This window comes from Alternaria infectoria (assembly GCF_024043175.1).
Source record: "Alternaria infectoria strain BMP 0036 chromosome Unknown scaffold_25, whole genome shotgun sequence".
NCBI lineage: Eukaryota > Fungi > Ascomycota > Dothideomycetes > Pleosporales > Pleosporaceae > Alternaria > Alternaria infectoria.
The window spans coordinates 159,877-182,383 of NW_026250714.1; the positions used below are offsets into that span (position 1 = coordinate 159,877).

At 51.3% G+C, this 22,507-nt stretch overlaps 4 protein-coding genes across 4 annotated transcripts; 3 read left to right on the forward strand and 1 right to left on the reverse strand.

Annotated features, from left to right (window-relative positions):
- Positions 1 to 178: 178 nt before the first annotated feature.
- On the forward strand, positions 179 to 2,679 carry J4E92_009581 (uncharacterized protein; the record flags this gene model as incomplete). Its single annotated transcript, XM_051500927.1, has 3 exons — positions 179 to 478; positions 529 to 2,587; positions 2,645 to 2,679. The coding sequence occupies 3 exons, from the start codon at positions 179 to 181 to the stop codon at positions 2,677 to 2,679; spliced, it is 2,394 nt and encodes a 797-aa protein (XP_051348870.1).
- Positions 2,680 to 3,513: 834 nt separating this feature from the next.
- J4E92_009582 (uncharacterized protein) lies at positions 3,514 to 4,465 on the forward strand (the record flags this gene model as incomplete). The annotated part of the gene is made up of 3 exons (XM_051500928.1): positions 3,514 to 3,588; positions 3,643 to 3,823; positions 3,891 to 4,465. The coding sequence occupies 3 exons, from the start codon at positions 3,514 to 3,516 to the stop codon at positions 4,463 to 4,465; spliced, it is 831 nt and encodes a 276-aa protein (XP_051348871.1).
- A 9,310-nt stretch (positions 4,466 to 13,775) lies between these two features.
- J4E92_009583 (uncharacterized protein) lies at positions 13,776 to 14,491 on the forward strand (the record flags this gene model as incomplete). Its single annotated transcript, XM_051500929.1, has 2 exons — positions 13,776 to 14,265; positions 14,439 to 14,491. The coding sequence occupies 2 exons, from the start codon at positions 13,776 to 13,778 to the stop codon at positions 14,489 to 14,491; spliced, it is 543 nt and encodes a 180-aa protein (XP_051348872.1).
- Positions 14,492 to 20,021: 5,530 nt separating this feature from the next.
- Positions 20,022 to 22,062, reverse strand: J4E92_009584 (uncharacterized protein; the record flags this gene model as incomplete). The annotated part of the gene is made up of 4 exons (XM_051500930.1): positions 20,022 to 20,272; positions 20,322 to 21,578; positions 21,628 to 21,827; positions 21,887 to 22,062. 4 exons carry the CDS (start codon positions 22,060 to 22,062, stop codon positions 20,022 to 20,024), a joined length of 1,884 nt encoding a protein of 627 aa, XP_051348873.1.
- Positions 22,063 to 22,507: the final 445 nt, after the last annotated feature.

Here is a 22,507-nt window from a genome sequence, read left to right on the forward strand (position 1 = left end):
AAGCTTTTGGTGGGTAGGCGTATCTCGGAAAGGATGAAAGAGACTGGCGATCTATAATATACCTAGGTATACTTAGGTATGAGATATACGCTCTACTTCTCGTCGCATTTGTCCACTTTCCCTTCATTCATTCCCTTACTACGTTCGTTCAGTCCTTATCGAAGACTTCCACCATATCATGGGTTTCTCTCAAAAAGCCCTGCTGGCTTGCCTGACAGTTGCAGAAGCTGCAGCAACACCAAGATCCCAGCCACTGCACCCTGTGCACCAAGCAAACGACAGCTTGCCGGCGATATTTGGTTCAAATGATACCACCACCCTCAAAGGGACTGCTGCAGCCCCGGGTGTGGTTATCCTTGACTACGGGGCCAATGTCGAAGGCCATCCCACTTTCGAAGTCCTCTCAGCCACTGGCGACACTTCTGGTCTAGAGATCACGTATAGCGAGACTAGAGCAGTACTGGCCAGTTTCTACACCGTAAGTCTTACGCCGCAAGTGCTTGAAACGCATACTGATCCATGTTGCAGAGCGATGGTCCAATCGCCTTGGCCGCAGCTATGGACACCTACAGAGTCAATCAGTACAATGTCACTGGGCCCATGATACATACCAATCGACTCATCCAAGGTGGCTTCAGATACCAGAAGCTCAATCTCTCGACAACAGGAGAACTGGTGTTGAAGAACGTTGGTGTGAGGCCTACGATTCCGAACACACCCCTTGATCAACTACCAGGATACTTTCAGACCTCGGATGAGGACCTCAATCAAATCTGGAAGGTTGGAGCGCGGACAGTTCAATTGAACGACATTCCTGCGCACTCCATTCCGGCATTCTGGCAGGTCTCTTCGGAAGGTTCTCTGGTAGAGAGCCAAGCCCCTCAAGTTCTGTCAGGTGGCGCCGCTGCTGGACTGATGAGTTACCAGCTTGCATTCGAAGTCAAGCCTATTGCCAAAGGACTTGGATTCTCTGTACTGGCCGACACTCTCAACTCCGGAATCTACATCTTCTGCAATATCGTCAACGGATCGATCTCAGCACACTTCGGATCCACGGAAGATTCTCCTCCACTTGCGTTCGCAGAATTGCCAGCAAACATCACCATTGGTAGCTGGCACAAAGTGGAAGCCACTGTGGATACGACTGGCATCGCGGTATCTTTCAACAAGGTTCCTGTTCTTCAATTTTCGCAGACTTCTGCATTTTTTGGATCCTTTGGATTGGGCGCGTCATTCGGCCACTCTGCCGTTTTCCGTAACCTGTCTGCTACGACTCTGACAGGTGAATCAATCTATTCGGCCTCTTTGACAGACGAGGCGTTCTTGCCGGACTTCCTAATGGGCACAAACCCGCACGATACAACGGTTGACGGCTCGAAACGCGACCGCATTGCGTATGCAGGCGATCTGGACATTGCGCTCGTGTCCTCGCTGTCGAGTACCAACGGCATCAGTTACATCAAAGGCACGCTCGACCTTCTCGGTTCCTTCCAATTGACCCCAGGATTCTTCGCACCCACGGCAAAGATCCAACAAGAGCCACTTTTCACCCCGGTCGATGCCAATGTCACTGGTCTGATTGGCTACTCTTTCAACCTCCTCACCGCAGCCGCAAACTTCTATATGCGCACCGGCGATGTCGACATGCCAAAGAAGTGGGCACCCAAAGCCGTACGCATGTTGGACTGGGCACACTCTCAGATTTTGCCCGAAAGTGGGTTGTTGAACATCACCAACCCTGCCTTGGGCGGCGACTGGAATTACTACGACCCGTCACAGGCGGGTGTTGTAACCAAGTTCAACATGGTCTACGCATACGCACTCCAGGAGTGCATCGGGCTCCTTGCAGATGCCGGCATCGACACCAAGCCATACATTACCCGCCTAGATGCTCTGCGCATTGCGATTGACCAGAACCTCTGGTCGAATGAACTCAACGCCTACTACGTCTCCCAGTCCATCAACAATAGCTTCGCCCAGGACTCGAATGCTCTGGCCATTCTCGCTGGTGTGACTAAATTCAACCACACTTCATCCCGCGTTCTGAGCACCCTCCAGCAGCTTTCAACGCCAAAAGGCCCTCTTGCGTTCTCGAACGGAACGATCGCAGCTGGGTTCTCCAAGTACATCAGTCCCTATGCAAGCGCCTATCACCTTCGAGCCGCATTCGAGGCCAACGACAGCGAGACGACCATGGATCTGCTTAAAAGCCTATGGGCGCCAATGGCCGACCCGCAAGGAGCCAACTACACCGGATGCTTCTGGGAGACTTTGGACGCAGCCGGTGCGCCTGCACTGGGGAGGGGGACGAGCCTCTGCCACGGTTGGGCTGCAGGTCCCACTGGGGAGCTCAGCGATCATGTCTTGGGATTGAAGCCCGTAACTCCGGGGTACACTGAATGGCGAGTCGCTCCTGTTACGCTGGACCTCAAGTGGGCTAGGGGCAGAGTCCCTGTGCCGGGCGGTGAGATCTTCGTCGCTTGGAATGCTACAGGGCGTGTTATTACTAGGTTGGAAGTGGTGAGCCCCAACTGCACTTCGGGCACGGTTGTCCTGCCTCTGTTGTCGCAAGACGGATATGTTGGAGGTACTTTCAGGGTGAATGGGGAGGTTGTGGCGAGAAATGCGACATTCAGAGTTACAGGGGGAAAGCCTTTTGTCTTTACATACGATGTCTAGCCTCCGCAGTGTAGTTCAGTCCTGTTCCCAAAGCTCTGTGCGTTAGCTTGATGCAAAAGTTGTACAAAATTGTAGATGTAATCAAAATTTTAATCCGATCCCGACATCACTGGTAATTCTGTGAAGGAAGTCCGTCGCAGCGCAATATTGTCCAGCAAATAAGAAGTCCAATCGTTAGTTTGTTATATGTACTAGAATCGCATTTGCGGCCAGTACCTGTGCCTTAATGTGGGTAAGCAGGGTCGTCTTTGAGTGTAGGTGCGAGGAAGCTTGCCTGCTTACTTGAGACAATGAGGTCGTTTCTCGTCACACTTTACGCGACGTTTTCTGGTGTCTGTTGGTAAGCTTTGGCAATGCCATCGCGGAGTGTGATGAGAATAAGTGGTGCGATGGCCATATCGCGTCGATGTTGATGACACGAGATGGATGGCTCCACAAAATCCGGCAGGGCGTGGTATCCGCCGCAACTCAAACGCCCTTGACTCATCTCTTCATGAAGGCTGTTCACGCCAACACGCTCAAAAGCCACTTTTTATGCTGCAATGCATCGTCCACATCTCCTTAACATACATTCTTTTCAAGATCATGACGTGTAAAAGCAGGAAAGCTGTATTGCCGTTCCCCATCAACCCGCATCACCTAGCGCGTCCCAGTGTGGGGTAAACCTCTCCACGCGGCAGTACCCCTCCCGTACCTACAAAAGCCATGACGATACCGCACGCCCTACGAAGAGCCACAACATTAAACATCCACCAAGCAAAACCCCACGCGGTCTTCACAAGTCGTGTTTCTTTCTTCCCAGGAAACAAGCAATTCGCATCTCGTCCCCGCAACATGAACACCCTGCAAGAAGCAAGCCGGGTATACAAGGCTTTCCAGAAAGGAGGGCCGACTTTCGGAGGATGGCAGGTAAACAGCATTCAATAAGAAGTTGACTCGATGTCAAGGCTGATGGTGTGACAGATGCTTCCAGGCACGAATCACGCGCGGGCAATTGCCCGTTCAGGCGTCGATTGGATATGCGTCGACACCGAGCACGGCAACATCAACGACAGCCAAATGCACGAAGCCGTGACCGCCATAGCCCACGCGGGCGTAAGCCCTCTCGTCCGCATCGCCGCAAACGAACCCTGGATGGTAAAGCGTAAGTTACCCTTTGCCACTTTCCCCTCCATCCCAAGGTCTCAAAGTGGCATCTAACACCACCCCAGGCGCCCTCGACAGCGGCGCCCACGGCGTCATAGTCCCGCTCATCTACACAGTCGACGACGCCAAAAAACTCGTTTCCTCCGCCAAATTCCCGCCAGAAGGAACGCGCGGCTTCGGCTCACCGCTACCAACCCAGTGTTTCTCAAATGAACCACTGACCTACTACCTGCGCCACGCAAACACTTCGCTCCTTACCATCGTGCAGATAGAAACAGCGTCGGCGCTGGCCTGCTGCCGTGAAATCGCCGCCTTGCCCGGCGTTGACTGTTTGCTGATCGGGCCCTTTGATCTTGGTAATAATATTGGTCATCCTATTTTGACTCCGACCATGGATAAGGAGTTGGAAGACGCGATTGAGACGATCAAGGAGGCGGCGCATGCAGAGGGGAAGAAGGTGGCTATGTATTGTAACTCGGGCGAGGATGCGAGGGGGTATGTGGAGAGGGGGTTTGATATGGTTAGTGTGTTGACGGATCAGATGGGGATTACGGGGGCGTTTGAGCGGAGCTTGGGGGTTGCGAGTGGGAAGGTGAAGGGGAGTGGGGTCAAGGGGGTTAAGGGGTATGATGGGAAGTAAATGCGGAAGCGATGTATTGAACTGTGGATTGTTTGACGGGCTGTCTTGATTGAGATTGTACATGGGTACCTATGCAGATCCTGATAACTACTATGAGATGGGCAGGCAAATACTGCAGCCGGGTGTCGCAAATTATGAAGCTCTGGCGTGACTAGGTCCAAGCCGAGGCTACCTTAGAGCCGTCAAACCACCCACACTTCTGGCTATCAATCTTTTCAGTTGTCATATCTTACGACTCCATATGACGTTCTAATTTCATGTGGCGGTAGGTGGTATCGATTTGCCGCCTGCCGAAAGAACTCCGTGGGGATTACGTGGCGGATGACGTTACTGAACCAATCCATGTCCCACTGCGCTTTATTCCAGTCCCTACGTTCGTAAAGGAATACCTCTGGATCCCACAGTTCACCAACATCCCCGTCGAATCGTATGACGGAAGTACCCTCGACAATATCTCGGATAGTTTTCGCAAAGTTGGCAGGCAGATCCCGTGAGCTGTTATATTTCCGCACAAGGGGCCTAGAGGGTGGAACAGGCTCATTCAAAAGTCGTGCTTCTTGTGTAGCTGCTGCGTATTTGAGTAGGTTCCATATTTCCAAGGCTTCTTCCGTCGACCCGTCGATGACCAGGGTGAAGGAGTGAGTGGGCATTCCTAGCGAAGATAACGCCAACGCTTCTTCGATCCAGGGAATCATGACTCTGGAACACATGTCACTGAGAAGCCATGGGCAGCCTGTATCTAACCCTGTGGACCAGATGAAACCTTGAGGAAGAAGATTCGTGAATAGGCCAATGCGCCTTTCTATACGAAGTTGGGGATTCTTGATGCAAAAGGGTATAAGGCCGCGAGCATGGAGTTCAGGTCGAGACACCGCTTTGAAATCTTCGTCGAGTACTATCGTGCGCAGATTACGCATTCGCTCTGGTGGCATACGTTGTACTATGAAAATCAGCAGGCGTCCACTAGAGGGGGGGTAACAGTGTGAGCTGTACGACTTACAAAGGCCGATCGCAACAGACGCGGCAGAGAAGAACCATCTCTCGCTAGCCGCTTGGATATGGGATGTCATTCCTGGATAGTAGATAATACCCTCTTCGGTCGTAGGGAGTTCGGTATCAGTGTCGTCTGGGATGCAGAGCAGAGCCTCTAGCTTTGATAGTTCCTCATCATCTGGGCTGCTCCAAGGTTTGGGATGCCACCCATATACATCGCTTAGTGCACCCGTCAAAAACATGTTCATTTGCGACAGACCCGGTGCAAACTCGATGGGGCACCATCCCATTCCGAACGTGTCGCGAGCAAGCCTGACAAATTCTGGGCCATTACGCCTCCTGGCGCATGCTATAGCGTAGTGAAGGGCGTCGCTGAATAAACCAGTAGACAAGTCCTTCGACTGGCCAGGGCCTTCGGAGGCTTCCAATGTGTCGCACTGTTCCCATACCGCTTGCCGCAAGGGTCCGTGGAACCATCCTTTGACTGAAGGAAATCGAGAATCCAGATCAACAAAGTCCTCTTCTAGTAGCAGGCCAAACACTTTGATCAGAATTCTGCGCTTTTGACGCTCAGCGTATCGAAGCACTATAGTGATGACGCGTTAGTTGTGAGATCATTTGATGCTATGACCGCGCCGATACTTACTGCATTTGAAACGGCCTGCTCGAGAACTCAGCCCCATGTAAGAACGCCCGTCGTTATGAGACAACTGCGTGCTGAAATGCAGTTTCCGGAAGACCATGTTCTTGAGCTCTTCGTGCGCAATTCGACAGGTGATGATGAGACCCAGACGAACCGTTTGTTTTGGCTCAGTCGAGTAGAGCATCTTTCCAGTGTCGCTGTCGTAATGATAGCCGTCTTCACCGAGTACATATTTTTCGTAAATAGCATCCCGAACTTCTCGAGGCAGGCGAAAGAGAGGTGATTGTAGTTGTGCGGAGTAATAGTTTGTCCTGGGCGCAGTCATGAACGGAAACCCGTTCCAGTGGGCGAATTTCTTGGACGTCATTAGCGGAAGCAATATGAGAGACAAGAGGGAGAAGCGAGGTATATGTGTGGAAGCTTTAAGAAGCGTCCGTCCAGGAAGAGGTTGTGCATGACTGTACTCGATATCCCAAAGACTGGGACACTGTGAAGGACCATGGTTCGCGCGTGCGAGATGGTACCGCTGATTGGCTAAGCGAGAGCCGCCCGTACTCCTCGCTGTGACTCTGACGATGACTCATGCCTCCCCAGCGCTGCTCTGAGAACCGTCCACTGCTCAATCTTATGCGTTCGTCCGAAGTGACCGAGATTGTCGCGCGATGTAGGGACTGTTACAACCCAAACGCATGTGTGGCTGCAGAGGAGAAGGGTGCAAGTGGGTGGAGGCGGGACTGATCGTTAGCGTAGTGGCGCTAAGCCAATCCCGCCGCCTTTATCCCCTATGACGCGCGACAACAAATTCTAGTCCCTCACCATCAACGATTGAACGCGCCTAGATACGGCTATCGGCGTCACTGTGACAAGTTGTCAAATGCGATGCGCAAGAGTATCCTCTCCGAACCGAGTCTTGATTTGACTACAATATACGCCCTCAGAACGAATAGAGTGCGCCTTTGACTCAGACTGCGGTCTGGTTCTGGGTCGGACTAGTTATTGAGATTGTACTTCGGTATACGGTATGGTTGCAATAGCTTTGATGATACACGCTCGAAGCTCGAAGCTCACGATGAGACGAATGCAGGAGACAAAAGACGCAGTGGCTGTTGTTTTGTTGAATGTGCTTTTGCAGAGATGCGAGCACGACACAGGTTAGTAACGCAGTATATAATCGCAATGCAGGTGTATTTCCTAAACACGTTGTTTTATAGTATGCAGCAGTATATATATTCTTTCGAGGGTTTCAGTTATGGGAACAGAAGTGAATGTCTAAGATCACTTCAACGTCGAGCTATGGCGAATAATCTTGTCCTCTAGAGGTTAGCACGTTCACACCAGCACATTCGATCTTAGTCTTACAATGAAGTTGTCTGAAGATATTGCAGGCATTCAAAAATACTTGAGGAAATTGGTTATTAAAGGGATATGGATTTGTTATCGATTTGCCTATAAGAAGTAACATGGTACCTACTTTTCGGATTACTGGAACATGGAGAAGAGAATGATGAGACAATACTGTTTGCTTTGCGAGTATGCTACAATACTCACGGGAGTCGTATGGCAGTCCTCATCTCAATCTTCAACGCAGCCCGTCCACCATTCCTCACACGACTGCGTGGTCGATAAGCCTCTCTCCACAGTCCCGACCGTTCGATGTATCGTTATTTTGCTTGTCCTGTGAAAAATGTTGCGTGTAACCCTACAGATGTCTAAAGACATACTGGGATAGAAGACGTTGTTATTCCAATCAGCTAACCACTGCAGATCGGTCCAATTATTGCGCTCATAGAAGAACAGGTCAGTGTCCCAAGGGTCGCCCGCGTCCCCATCGAATTTGATACAGGATGTGCCTTCCGTGATATCTCGTACAGTCTTTGAGAAATTTTGTGGAAAGTCCCACCAATTCCTGTAAGGTATCGAGTGAGGGTCATCGGACCGAGTTGGTATCTCATACCCGTTCCGTCGATGGTACTCCAGGGTCGCCTCATGTAAAGCCGCCGCGTATTTGAAGCAAGTCCAAGCATCGTGTCCACCTTCAATCACCAGACTGAAGGAGGAAGCAGGCATCCCAAGCGCGGGTAATTCCAAAGCCGCTTCAATCCAGGGCATCATGTCTCGAAAACTGTATTCCATGACCCAATGGCCTGGCCCTGAAATCTCTCTGGTGAACTCGAGCGCGCAAAGTCTGATGCGTCTTTCTATGCGAAGTTGGGGATTTTCTCGACAGAAGGGTATGAATCCACGCGCATGGTGTGCAGAATGGGAGACGGTGTCTGTGGATTCGTTGAGGATGATCGTACGCATATTGTGTCTCTGCTGTTCAGGTGTTTTTTTCACTGAGCTTGTTAGTGGGAAGTTATACCATGATGAAGAGAGTCATAATGGAGATGAGTGTTGGGAGGGTTTGAAGGAATACTCACAGAAGTCGATCGCAATAGATGCCGCCGAGAAGTACCAGAGAGTGCATCCAGAGGCCCGGACGTGGTCTGATATGTCTTCAAAGTAGAAGGTCCCATCCTCCGCCATCGGGTGACGAAAGTCTGAGTCGACAGGTAAACAGATGAGAGCCTCTAGCTTAGCCAGATCTTCATTGCTTGGTAATATCCACGAGTTGGGATGCCAGGAAAAAACGCTGTACAATGCGCCTTCATCAAAGTAGTTGTTGTTGGGGTCAGAGATGTTCCAAGTAGCCAATGGGCACCTGCCCAAACCAAACACACTACAGGCCAGCTCCGCGAATTTGGGCGGATCGCGGGTTTTTGCCAGGATGAGGATGTGTTGAAGAGCGTCGCTGAAGTCTAGTGGAGCCAGATGTAGGCCGTTGTCCATCTGTGTCGGACGCAACACTTGAACTGATGGAAACCGGTGATGCAGATCAAGCCAGTCTTCAGGCTCTAGCAGTTCGCACACCGTAATTAATATCCGTTGCTTTTGACGGTCTATCAATCTCAACACTATGATGTTCCGTGTTAGTGAAAGGGAAACACTCTAGGCTCGAGTATAGATGGAGCACTTACAGCACTGAAATCGCCCAGCTCGAGAAGCAAGCCCTAGAAAAGCCTGCCCATCATCTTGTGAAAGATGGGGGCTGAACTGCACCTTACGGAAAGCGCAATTCTTGAGCTCCTCAGCAGCAATGCGGCACGAAACCATGAGACCAAGGCGAACAATGCGCTTAGGCTCTGATGATGGTGATTGCTCGAGCATCTTCCCGGTCTCACTGTCGTAATGGTAGCCATTGTCGCCTTCCCCTAGCGCGTAGTATCCATAGATGATATCCCGAATCTCGCGGGATAGTCGGAAGAGCGGTGATTGTGTCTGACCAGAGTAGTATTTCGTTCGCGGGGCAGTCATGAAGGGGAAACCATTCCAGTGCGCGAACTTTTTGGACGCCATGGTTGAGGGAGGAAGTATCGGCACGAGATAGGAGGTTTATATAGTATGCTGCATCACGAAGCCGGTTGAGTGTGACTGCGCTCACGCTTTGGGACGCGATGGCAGACACTGGTACTCGCGGACCCCCATTGGCCCTCGCCGATCAGTGATTGGTTACGTGCGTCGTGAGTCACAGTATTGCATCACCAATACCACTAAGCGACCTGGAAACTCATCAAGTCAGTGTTCAATATCAAAGGACTCACAATTTGAGAATATTCGCCACGCTCCTATGAGTCAGACTCCTATCTAGGGCGCCGTACAGTCTGCGTTCCGATAATGTGGACATCCAGGACGCGGAACTTTGGTACGACCCGTATGTGCCCAACGCCTGGCACCGTATCATGCGGCCCCAGATTCGATCCTCCACCGCCGCCGACGGCCGTGTGCCTAAGCTGGCATAACGCTCAATACCAAGCGACACATCTCTCATCATTGCTCCTGCTCTCCATGGCCATGCCCTACCCGCACTGACACAGCGCTCGACAACCAGCGACGTCTCGCCGCATCATCTCCCGACACTTCACCTCCACCTTCACCTTCACCGACCGCCCCGCACACGCGCCGCAACGCCTCCGATACCGCGACGCGACGTTGCGCAACCCATCGTGCACCGCCTCTGCCATACCGTCTCCACCATCTGTGACGTCGATATGGGCACAACGTAAAGGTTGGGGCTTTCGAGGGGAGCCGATTGCTCTGGAGTACACGGGCTTCGCGGGTATGTCACATTGGCTCTGCTCACACCCTCGAAAGAGTGAAAGAGTGGAGCAGGTTCGAGGCCCTCGCCGCGGACAGGCTTCAATTCCGAGGTGCCATCGGGCCGCTCTACGTTCTCGATTAGCACACGGATGCCTACCCACCAGTGGGCAAACTGGCGGGTAGGACCTTTTGCCAGAGTCTGAGGATTGCGATCTCTCTGCGAAGAACAACATTTCTTCTACAACACTACCGACAACTATAGAGAATATCTAAAAGTCAAGTCCTGTTTGTCTGTAACATCAGCACCGGCCTCGTATACTGTGACAGTCGACTCTTTCTCAAGTTCGTCCCTCCTCTTGTTCTCACTCCATCCGTGGTACCAATAGTACGCCATAAGCAAGATAAGAAGAACCCAATCCACCACCGAAACAATCAAGCCGGCAGTATACCGAGGCGCAGTCTCCGTCGTCCACAGCTGTGGAAATCCAATGCAGCCAGAACAGTAACCAACAAAATACATTGTATTGACGACGGATCTCTTCGTGTTGCCCCGAATGTTCGACGCGTTCAAACTCATGGTGAGCGAGAAGATACTCGAGATGCAAGAGCCGAGCCAAGCCGCTATGATTATGGGCCAGCCGTGTAGAGGTAGTACCAGCAGCATAATACATCCGGCTAGGGGTATCAAAACGAGTCCGATTATGACAAGAGAACGTTTCTGGGGCCATATCAAGCACGCCGTGATTCCAATCCATATGGCTACGATCTGAACCGCTCCGGAGGGCGATCCGTGCAGTAGAGTGTCGCCGGAGGTATAGCTGAGTTGTTTGATGATCAAAGACGCGAACTTTTAAGAAGACTTGTTAGTGCGAGTATGATGTCTTGAAAGGGCTGACTTACAGTGAGCACTGGAGCCGGAGCAGTGACGAGGATACCGAAAGCAAACGCAGCATATGTCTTGAAGTCGAATGCAGCCTCCTTGAGTTGTGCCATGGAAAAGGATGTCTTGTCGCCGCCGTCGTGGTCTTCAGAGAGCCGATGACGAGCAGCGACCTTTTCTTCCGCGGTCAAAAACCAAGCCGTATCAGGACCGTCGGGCATGACGAAATAGAAAACTGCTCCGCAGAGCGAGGTGAATATCCCACAGACAAGGAACATAAGTCTCCAAGATGCCAGCGATGATTTGTTGTGTTCTCCGATGCCGTACATGAGTAGAGAGCCGACGATTTGCGCAAGAGCATTGCATGTAATCCAGCAACTATCACACATTCTGTTAGCTTTCCGTCTCTGTTCCTCTTCTCTCGCGACGTACCCTATGCGTAGCGCATGCTCGCTTTTCTTGTACCAGATGCTTGTAATGGTGATGAAGGCTGGACTGACTGCCCCTTCTGCTGCTCCTAGAAAAAAGCGCACAGCTAAGAACTGATGGTATGTTTTTGGAGCGGCAAGGCACATGCAGACTGCACCCCAGAGAACACTGTTGAAACTTAGTCATCGGATGCATAATCTGGCGGTAATGGATTTACATTGTAATTCCAACGAACTTGGACAGTCTGAAGCGGCTCATGAGGTAGATGAACGGGAACTCGGACGCAAGCTGTCCAACGTAAAATATGGAAGAGGTCCATGCGAACTGGTTGCCCCTCAAGTTCAGGTCAGTGATAAGACCATACACTGATGCATAGCTCAGGCTCTGCTTGTCTAGATCTGCTCATTCGTCAGAGACATGTTCCTTGGTCGACAATCCTGATCTTACACTGGAAGAAGAAAACGAAGCACATCTGTATTGATCGAGGTTATAAGCTTGTGTCATCGCAAGAGTAGCACTGGGAGGGTTACCATTGGCAAGACTACCATATCAGTCTTTTTGAGGACGCGTTTTTCCAGAGCCAACATAGCGAGATCTTCAGTCTCTGAATTTGACTGGGTGTCATTGGCCAAGGCGGTATCTGGCTGTGCCTTCTCGTCGCTGGCGATGTGACTTGCCATGTTGGCGTCGAAGGCAAGTACGAGATTGACGAGAAATGTAAGAATCCGTTGAAGTACAGTCTTACTGTCCAACAACTTCAAGGTTCTGGCCACGACAAGTAAGATATATGGATAGTCAGGATAAGGCGTATCGTCGTATCGTCGCTATCAGGCTACTTTGCCGAACGTTGGCAGGGATTGAAGCCGCGCGAAGCTAGACGCCGCCTGTGCCGAACACAAGTCACACACGCGATACTATCTACCCAGTGAATCATGGAGAGATAAAGGTGCCGCTATCGTATTCTGCATAGCGCGCTGAGCTCGACGGTATGCGACGATACATTTCCACACCTGTGGCGCCGGAACACACGAAGTTTGGTTTTGCCGGGAGCTTGGAATGCGGGGAGTTATCCACAAAGCTAGCAGCTCGCTAGCTAGAAGGGCCTACTTCTCAAAGATAGCACATATACCCGATGCTAAAGTATGACTCGGGTCGGGTATCTGTACCCTGACCACGGGTAAACTCCAACTTCCAATACCCGCTCGGATGGGAGACGAACAGCAGCACGGTACAGACCAGTTCAATATCCACAACGTTCGGAAAAATCATTGACTATCAATTGAGTAAGCAGAACGGTAATTCGGCATGATCTGGTGCCTTAAGATAGTAGAAGTGATATCGATTTATTTTCCTGGCTTTCATCACCCATTTTCCGCTGTTTCTCACGCATTTGTTACCGAGCATATCCCTTTGACGCCATGGTATCTGCATCTTCATACCACGGACAACTGCTTAAGCCGTGGACACCTCCAGCACAAAAAGCCTATATCTTCACCAATGTCAACCTAGTGGATGTCGAGGCCGGCGTAATTCACGAGAATGCCACTGTCAAATTGTCCGGAGGACGAATCGAACAGGTCGAGCTTCAACACAGCTCCGAAGGCATGCTCAAATCGTCCAATCTTGCTGACGTCGCGACACGAGTCGATCTTCGAGGAAAATACCTCTGTCCGGGATTGTTCGATTGCCATGTCCACATCATTGCAGTGCCTGGCGAAATGCAATGGCAAGATACCAAATCTCTGAACCCAACGACGTCAGCCTACAGACACGCGCATGTTTGTAAGCAAATGCTCGATAGAGGCTTTACCACAGTAAGAGATTGCGGCGGAGCGCAATTATCTCTCAAGCAATCGATCGAAGATGGCCTTGTGCAGGGACCTAGATTGTTTATCGCGGGCAATTTCCTAAGCCAGACAGGCGGGCACGGAGATACGCGAGGCTCCCACGACCACTCAAACATTGAATGCTGCGGCGGCGGCTCATCAAATTTCCCATCCTTTATTTGCGACGGTGTGCCAGAGTGCTTGCGCGCAACGCGCGAAAACATTCGTACCGGATCCGACTTTATCAAAATCATGGGGGGAGGTGGTGTTTGCAGCCCGACAGACCGCATCGACAATGTTCAGTTCACGTCGGAAGAAATCAGCGCCATTACAACAGTCGCCAAAAACAGCCAGACGTATGTGACTTCTCATGCGTATACCCCGCAATCCATTCGGCAAGCGATGGAGAACGGGGTAATGGGTATCGAGCATGGTAACATGATCGATAAGGAGACAGCAGAGTTGATGGCCCAGAAGGGCGCATATCTCACCCCAACTCTGGTAACCTACACTGCAATGGGCGATGAAAAGTTTGCTGGATACATGCCAGCCGAGTCCATGGAGAAAAATGCGGAGGTATACGTGGCAGGGCTGCGAGGTCTTAAGATTGCTGCGGACGCTGGGGTAAACATATGCTACGGTTCTGATCTTCTCGGACATCTCGGCGTACGCCAGCTCGATGAGTTCACCATCCGAAGTAAAGTGCTACCTCCTCTGGAAATCTTACGAAGCGCGACCATCATCCCCGCCAAGATGATGCGACAGGAAAACTTTCTGGGGCAGATTAAGCAAGGCTTCGCTGCGGATTTGCTGATTCTGAACGCAAATCCTTTGGAAGACATATCGGTTTTGGCACAGCCGGAGAGAAATCTCTTGGCTGTCATTAAAGATGGTAGAGTGTGTACGAGTAGATGGAGCTTGCTTGATGAGGATGCTCACGAGGTACGGCCGTTTATAGAATAAAGATTATCGGATTCCTTAGATCGAATCTGATGTCTTTGCCTGGAGTTGTGATTTTGCCTGCGCGATACATCATGGTCAGAGTATGCTCAACCCTGGCCATAGGTAGTCTGCCCGGTGTAGCCTCCAAGAAGCTGCGTCATATCCAGTACGTCTAGCCGGCCGTCATCCCACTCAAATCCTCGAGGAACCTCTCCTTGGAAAGTTGATCCGTTGAATGCATCGAAGTTCCAGTTAACATTTCCTTGATCAAGCCAGCGATAGTCCAGAGCGTCAAGCGTGTCGTTATTAGAGCCGACTTCGTACATGAGAGGGCTCTCGTGAGCGCGTATCTCAGAATCGCTCGGCAGAGTTCCTGGATCGAGTTGAGAACAGAAGTTGTCCGGCCGCGAATCATGACTTCTAGATGATTCTTGCTCTGACATCCAGTTCACCCAGGCTTGATATGAGGCCGTTATAGATGTTGGTTGCATGGAGCCTCCAACTGAAAGCCCGCCTTGGCCTCGGTATATCTTCTGACGCAAGTCGGAAGCAAGTCGCCTGAGCTGCTCAATAGTATGAAGATCCGACGAAGCTCCACGGCAGCCTCCATGTGCCATGTAACGTAACATGTCAACGCCATCGTCTATGATTCTGCTCGTCTCGTCTCCGTGCTGCAGGATACTATGGAGTATCAATATGATCAATGCTGCGGCTGAAGCATGATGATCTGTGAACGAGAAGCGGCAGAGCAAGTTGTGCTTCTTCAAGACCAGTATTAGCTCAATCGTCGCCTTCGCAGCGTCGACGCAGAGGGTCGCAAGGTCCGTCCGACTTTGGGGCTGTTCCGGTGCGGGGGTTGCAGAGTCCGATATAGCTTGAATGCGTTCACGCGAGACTTGGAGAAGGGAGGCACGGCCCATGAGGATCCACGCCCAGTGATAGTGTATATGCAGGTGAACGGTCGTACGGAAATTCCGTTCGCTGGGAAGCAAGTCGTTGGGATGGAGATTGGAGAAAAGCTGAGATCGCCACTCCTTCAATTGTTCTGACAGATCTTTGATGTTTGGTGGCTTCGATTCGAGAGGACTTACGTGATCGTCAGCATCGAACAATCGCTTTTGAGGCCTTCGCTTACATGTTTTGCACGATTTTCGAAACGATACGCGTTAACTTCAAGTATTCAATTTGATGCTGCACGTTCGATTGATATTCGAGGGTGTCCAACGACGGATGATACTTAGGAAAGGGTGCATCGATCGCGTCTTCTGCGATGCTAGAAGGCCGACCTAAAGCAATACTTGTGCGTCTAAGACGGTATTAGCTGAGGCCAATCGTAGGAAAGGATGTGCCATACTTGTCTATAGAATAAACACTCCACCACAAACGATTGCGAACTTCCGTAATTCGAGGATCCAATGTCACGGCTAATGTCTTGCGGTGCAGCCCACTGGCGATTGACATCCTCATAGCCATTCCAAGGTAGAGATAAGACGTATCTGGCAGGTTGTATGGCAATTTGTACAGACCTGCCAGTAGACACACTTGGACTCCCTTCAGAGTACATGTGTCAATGACCCTTGGAATAAGCTTCTGAGCACTGTCGTAGAATTTCTTTCCAGGGTCTATAGGAAGCGGGTCGTTGGATGTAGGTCGGGATCTCAAATGCGCAAATTGGCTACCGAAGGCAAAGACAAGCAAAGCGAAGCAAATAAATGCATCGTCAATCGCACTTCCGGATGAGGTGTCGGTGTAATAGCTGTTGAGAGTAGTATAGAGCCACTCTCTGTCGCAATAAAAGAACGTTGCTTCGACGTAATAAAAGAATGTGGAAACAAGGAATGCAGCGATCTCTTGAGGAGGGAACGCCTTCATTGCCTCGATTGACTCTTTACTGTGAACAGGCGGTGGTCTGACGATGTTGGCCATTTCCTAACACGGCGTTAATAAAAGCAACCTCACTAGTAACATCAGCTACCAGATATATGACATACCAACGAGCTTCGGTTGGTTGATTCTAGGACCCTCTTTCGGGTAGTGGAATGCAAAACATCTTGAACACAAAGAAGGAAACTCTCATTGGAACGGAGACCAGTATATTCTAGACGAAAGTGAGCACATAGGACGCAAATGTATTAATGTCACACTCAACACGTACGGGTCCGATCGAAATCCTCTACAATCAGAATAGCATCTTCTGGTTCTACGCTGGGGACCGGTGACGGCTCACCGGGCGATCGCGCTCCACAGTCCGACCTCGAGTCTGTTGGACTTTTCCCTAACGAAGTCTGAACTGCTTCTGGCGCAGCAAGTGAGACATTACTGTCTGCGGGGCGGCCCAAGACTCTAACTTGAGCTGTCGGCATCGAAGAGGGGGTTCCAACATCCTTGTCTTCGTGTCCAGAGCCAGGAGGATGTCTGTCCATCTGCTGGCCGTTGACAGTGGCATTTGAGCTGGTTGCGGGAGAACCCGACGCTTCAGCTGCATATAAATCACACTCTTCACCTTTCTCAACACACCTCTCGCAAGCACCTACATTTCGTGCTATGCAGCGGCTCTTGCGAGCCCTACAGACTGCGCATCTGGATTACGTGTCAGTTGCCACGGCGAGAAATTGCTGTATCGCAGAGCCGCAAGATGAGCTGATCACTTACGCGCGTGAAACTCGAACTCGAATGTCATCAGGTACGCGTCTCAAGCGCGGATTACGTGGCATGACTAGATGTTGCCGGTGTACATCGCAGCCTTCCTGTTCTTGGGGATCGGAGTCTGCGCAAGTGCCAATGATCAGGTCGACACTTCCCCACCCGGCCCCTTATCTCACACGGATCGCTTGAGATCATGCCGAGGCAGCGTGCAGGGCAACCCCCTGCTAGCTCTATCGGCGTCGATTCGGCTCGCTTATTGTCGCCAACGCCTCCCGGGTATCTGCCATCTGCAGCGGGTGTGTGTTCCCTTCTCCATCGCAAAATGCTGTCTTCATGCTTCCTGGGCGACTAGAAAAAATTTCCCCACTTTAGGAAGCCTCCCCGCAGATTGATAGTGACAACCAAATCAGTGCGGTGGGAGATTACGATGATGTGTAACTAGCGCTGTACTTGTCCTTGACCCTTTCTTGTGAGCATGAGTTTGGTTCTCATTTTCACCCTGGGAATATAGCGAACTTGAGATCGTGCAATCATGCGACTATTCGCCGTTTTTCATCTAGTTCTTACCATAGAGGGATGCTGCTTTGCATCAAGGCCAACGGCAACAATAACAAACGGTACTGTCATCGGGCGTTCGCTGCCAGAGTTTAGTCAGGATGTCTTCCTCAGCATCCCATATGCGGACCCCCCTCCCAGATTCAATATTTCGACTGGTCGGACAACTGAATTCGACGGTGCTTTTGATGCCGGGTGAGTAGAAAGCTCATTCAATTGACACTGACCTAAGAACATGTACAGCAACTATTCCACGGTCTGTCACGGAACAGGGTCTCCTCCCTCAGGTTCCAGATTCAGCGAAGACTGCTTAACACTAAATATCGTCCGCCCATCTTCCACGATAGCTAATTCCAGCGAACATCCGGTCGTAATCTGGATTCATGGCGGCGGATTCTGGCAAGGCAGCGCCGCAACACCTACGGAGAACGGAAGCTATATTGGTACGCCCTTTGTTCCCTTCGCGAAACCAGCATGGCTAACATTGGCCGTCATTAGTTCAGCAGTCTGTCGCTCAGGGCACGCCAATTGTGGGTGATCTAAGATTCCTGAATGCCACCCTTTCTCGTATGAGCTTACTAAAGGCCTCTATAGATCTTCGTCTCCATCCAGTATAGACTTTTGTTTTACGGATTCCCTTCAGGAGATGAACCACATTCTCTTGGTGTAGAGAATCTTGGTTTGCTCGACCAGCGACTTGCTTTTCAATGGGTACAAGAAAACATCGCTGCATTCGGTGGATCTCCTTCGAAAGTCACCATCATGGGACAAAGGTTAGCGGGTCGCTTTATGCATGCAAGTGATATGCTGACCTTGAGCAGTGCTGGTGGCACTAGTATCCTCCAACACCTCGTCGCATATGGAGGTCGAGATGACCACCTTTTCCGAGCAGGTAAGCTTCAATCTTCTTTCAACCACGATAATGATAATAACATCTCTAGCTATCGTTCAGAGTGGCAGCTTCTACGACGTGCCATGCAACTGGAATATATCATCCATTCGAGAGGCTCGTTATCAAGCGTTTCTCAACAAGACTGGTTGTGAAAACTTCTCGTGTCTACGCTCACTCGACAACGAGATACTTTTCAACGTTTCTTTACAGCATTACGACCAATTCCTACCTTCTATTGATGGTAACTTTATGACGGCACACCCTGTGGAGTTGTTCAATCAAGCAAAGCAAGTCTCTGTTCCACTATTAATGGGTGGTAAGTTCACACTTTCGCTAAGAATAGTGAGTGAAGTAAGCTAAGAAAACATCAGTGAATGACGATGAGGGCAACATTCTTGTCAAGCCCGGTTCCAACACAACAGTGGACATAGAGCAGGCTCTGATAGGTCTAAATGGATGTAAGTCATGGCCCCGTTGCAGACATGATCGGATTGGACTGATAAGCTTCAGCAAGCTATGCGATCCAAAGCTCCGCGTTCAACAAGCTTTTTGAGTTATACCCGGATGATCCAACTGCCGGTGTCCCACATAACACTGGCCCCGGCGTGCTACCGACTGGATTTATGGATAAGACGGTTCGTCCTACTACATTTAGATGGAGCTCCGGCTGATACCTAACCCTAGAGCTATTTGATCTTCGGCGATGCGATCGAGCACTCGGTTCGCCGTTGGATGACAGGGCTATATGCGCAAGCTCGCAACCCTGTCTACAGCTACAGATTCGCTCAGGTTCCCTGGCGTTCATCTGTACTCCTTGGAGCAACTCACAGTTCTGAGGTAAGTCGACCCATCAATTCGTACCCTCTCACTCGCGTCAACGCCGAGACTGACGCGCAACATAGATGAGCTACGTGTTCGGTAAACCTGACGGTCCCCGGTCTTCCGATGCCCGCCTTGCTCAACATATGAGTGGGGCGTGGGCGTCTTTCGTACATGGCCTAGACCCCAACTTTGAAAACTCTAGTCTGCATTGGCCGGACTATCGAGTCGCAGGTCAAAACATGGTATTCGTGGCCGATGGGGAACATGTGGAAGAAGATTTGTATCGCAAGCAAGGATTGGCGCTCTGGACTGAGCAGAGAATCCAAGGTTGTACCGGACTGAGGGCTGGAGTCTGAGCTTGTCGATAGTTTCTTGCGGCAACGCTCGGAGCCTTTTGTCCTTCGGAACAATGGAAGTACACAGCAGAAATGCCTTTACGTTTATTGAGATGCATATGTACTAGAGGTACATGCGAGTTGGATGCAATGATGCTCGTGAATTTCATCGCTAATCGTCTACACCTTGCACTACATCTCTCTCCATGCAAACACAGATGAACTTTTCTTGGCTAACAATACTGTTGTGGGATTTCTAAAGCACCGCTCGCTGATGGAAGAAGGACAGGAAAGAGAAACACCACGCAGGGGTATAAAACTACCATAGATGCATATGCTTTTACACGAATGAAAAGAGGACAAGGATGTAGGCAGTGACGAACGCTCCTCGGCCAGCACCAAGGGTGTGAGGCTGAGGGTGATTAGGGATGTAGGTTCTTAGGGCAGCAGCTCAGGTCATCGGCGAGGGGTAGACTTGGTCTTCTTGTTGCGCCTCATGGGCATCATCCTTCCACCCTGTGCGATTTGGCCGTTGCCGTTACTGCGCGACATTGAGCAAGCGGGTCGGTCGTCTTCAGATGACATGGATGCCATGGCGAACGAGTCGGTGTTGTGTCCGTAGTAGAGCAGCATGCCGGAGCGCATCTTCTTGACGCCAAGGATGCCGATGGCACCTGCGGAGTTGCTGTGCTTGACGCTTGGGTGACCTGAAGTGGAGTTAGTATATCGCACATGAAAGCGACAAGAACTGTGTACCCATGAACTCGTTCTCGATCATCGCCTTGAGAGCTTCGTCCTCGGTAACTTCAACGTAGTCACCGCCACGGCTCTTCTTCACGCTCTGATAGAGACGCTCGGCGCATACCGTAGCGGCCATGGTGGTTGCCATGTGCTCACCGGTCCCGCTTGTGACAGTGGCGACAGAGGTCTGCTCGGGGTCGTCGGGGTCCACGGGAATGACTGCAGCGCCGACACCGACGAGAGCCGCTGGGCCCACACGCCCGCGGTACTTCATGCCAATGCCACCGGAAGATGCACCGCAAGCAATGTTCCCCCAGCTGTCTATTGCGATAGCCCCAACGGTGTCGGTGATGTGATCTTCCTCGGGTTCATGGCGGCTCGAATTAGATGGCATCGGCGGTAGTGGCGCGGTCTCTCTGAAGTGACTCAGAGGTGTCGATGCGGTAGCGAACTTCGAATTGACTGAGTTCTCGTCAGGAGTCTGTGGCAGACGAGTGTCGACACCATCACACTGAGAGCTCTCCACGGGGTTGCCTTTTGCTGTCTGCGCGCTCGAATCAGAGTCAAAATCCTCCCCAGACCCATCAGCCCATGCTTTGCGTGGCTTTGGTGCGTAGGTCATGTCCTCCATCTGCGCATCTTCCATAATGCTCTCGTAGCCTGCATCGCGACGATACTCTTTCAGGGTAGGGATCTGTTGCGTACTGTTGACAAAGGCATTGCGAGAAGCATCTGCAACAGTAGGTGGGCGTACGTCAGCAGGCGATGGGGCTTGATCGATCAGTTCGGGTGCACTGGTCTGCTCATCGCTTATCCAAGAGCTCGACGACTGCTCGGAAGGAGGAACTGAAGGGTCGGAAGATGCATTCTCGGCTTGGTCGTACATCACGTCGTCGGAAAGCGGAGGTGACTGTGACTGCAGTAGGGATTTGTGGGTGCGTAGCAGGTTTTGGGTGTGTTGTTCGCGCACGCGTTCGTGCGCTCGCTCATCCGCTGGCGCCACATTGTCCCTGATCTTCCAACAGGACGGGTGGGCGCCGCTCTTCCTGGACTTGCGCTCGGCAGACCTCAAGTCGGAACGCCACCGCATCCAGCGCTCTTTCGCGGCGGGAGAAATGAGTGCGTCGTGGGGCAGAATCGGCATACCCATCTCCACAGCAAAGTCCGTGGCACCCTGCGACACCAAGAGGTTTGGAGGGACTCGACGCAGCGTAAGTGGACTCATCGTGTGGTCGTGCACCATTCGTGCTAGCGAAATAGGGTTTTTGATTTCTGTAATCATTGTCAGTACTGGACCATAGCCTTTAGTTGCTAGACTTACGAGCGACAGCCCCGACAGCTCCGCTACGCCCGTAATGGTCGACCACGGATGCATCGCACTCAACCACACCGTCCATTGCGAGGTTGCTTCCATAGCCAGCATTGGTGATTTCTCGATCTTCCAATGTCTTGATTGCAGCCTCGACAGCATCTAGCGCTGAGCCGCCGTTCTTCAGAATCAACATGGCCAGCTGCGCGGCACTGTTCATATCAGCATGAGCGTACGCGGGACAACCTAGAGAAAACACCAGAAAACTCACTCGTTACACGCTTCCAGATGTATCCTCTCGTTCTGGTGACTATGGTAGCCGGCGCCAGCGTGAACATATATGCAGCATACATCATCGTTTGGCGGACTACGCGAGGCTTTGCGTGTGTGCGTATCAATATGATAAGCTCCGTCTATGGGTGCATAGTGACGACTAGGGACCGACATGCCTTTGTGAGTGGAAAAGCGTCGACAAAGGTCGCGGAAGCGCAGGCCGAACGTATCCAGTGCAATGCAGTGAGAGATAACGGTTCTCAGATGAGGCTTGGCTGCAGTTTTGGATCTCTACAGACGCGACGAGCGTTTGTTGCCGGGCGGGGACGTTTGGCCGATTATTGGGATGATCCGGTGTCGCTCTAGACTGGGTGGTAGCGGCAGACGGCTGTGAGGTTGACTGTGGAAATGGTCGTTAAGCGGTCATTCGAGACACGGGCAGGTGTAGGTTCGGAAGAGAAGATAGGTAATTCCAGGACAGACGAGGTGACTGAGGGGGGAAACAATGAGAAATTAATGGAGAGGACGTGCCGATGTAAAGGCGATGGTGACCTGTGGCGGCGGGGTGAGCAATGAGAGTGGGAGAGATGCTCGATGAGCGCTGTAGGTGCACAGTCAG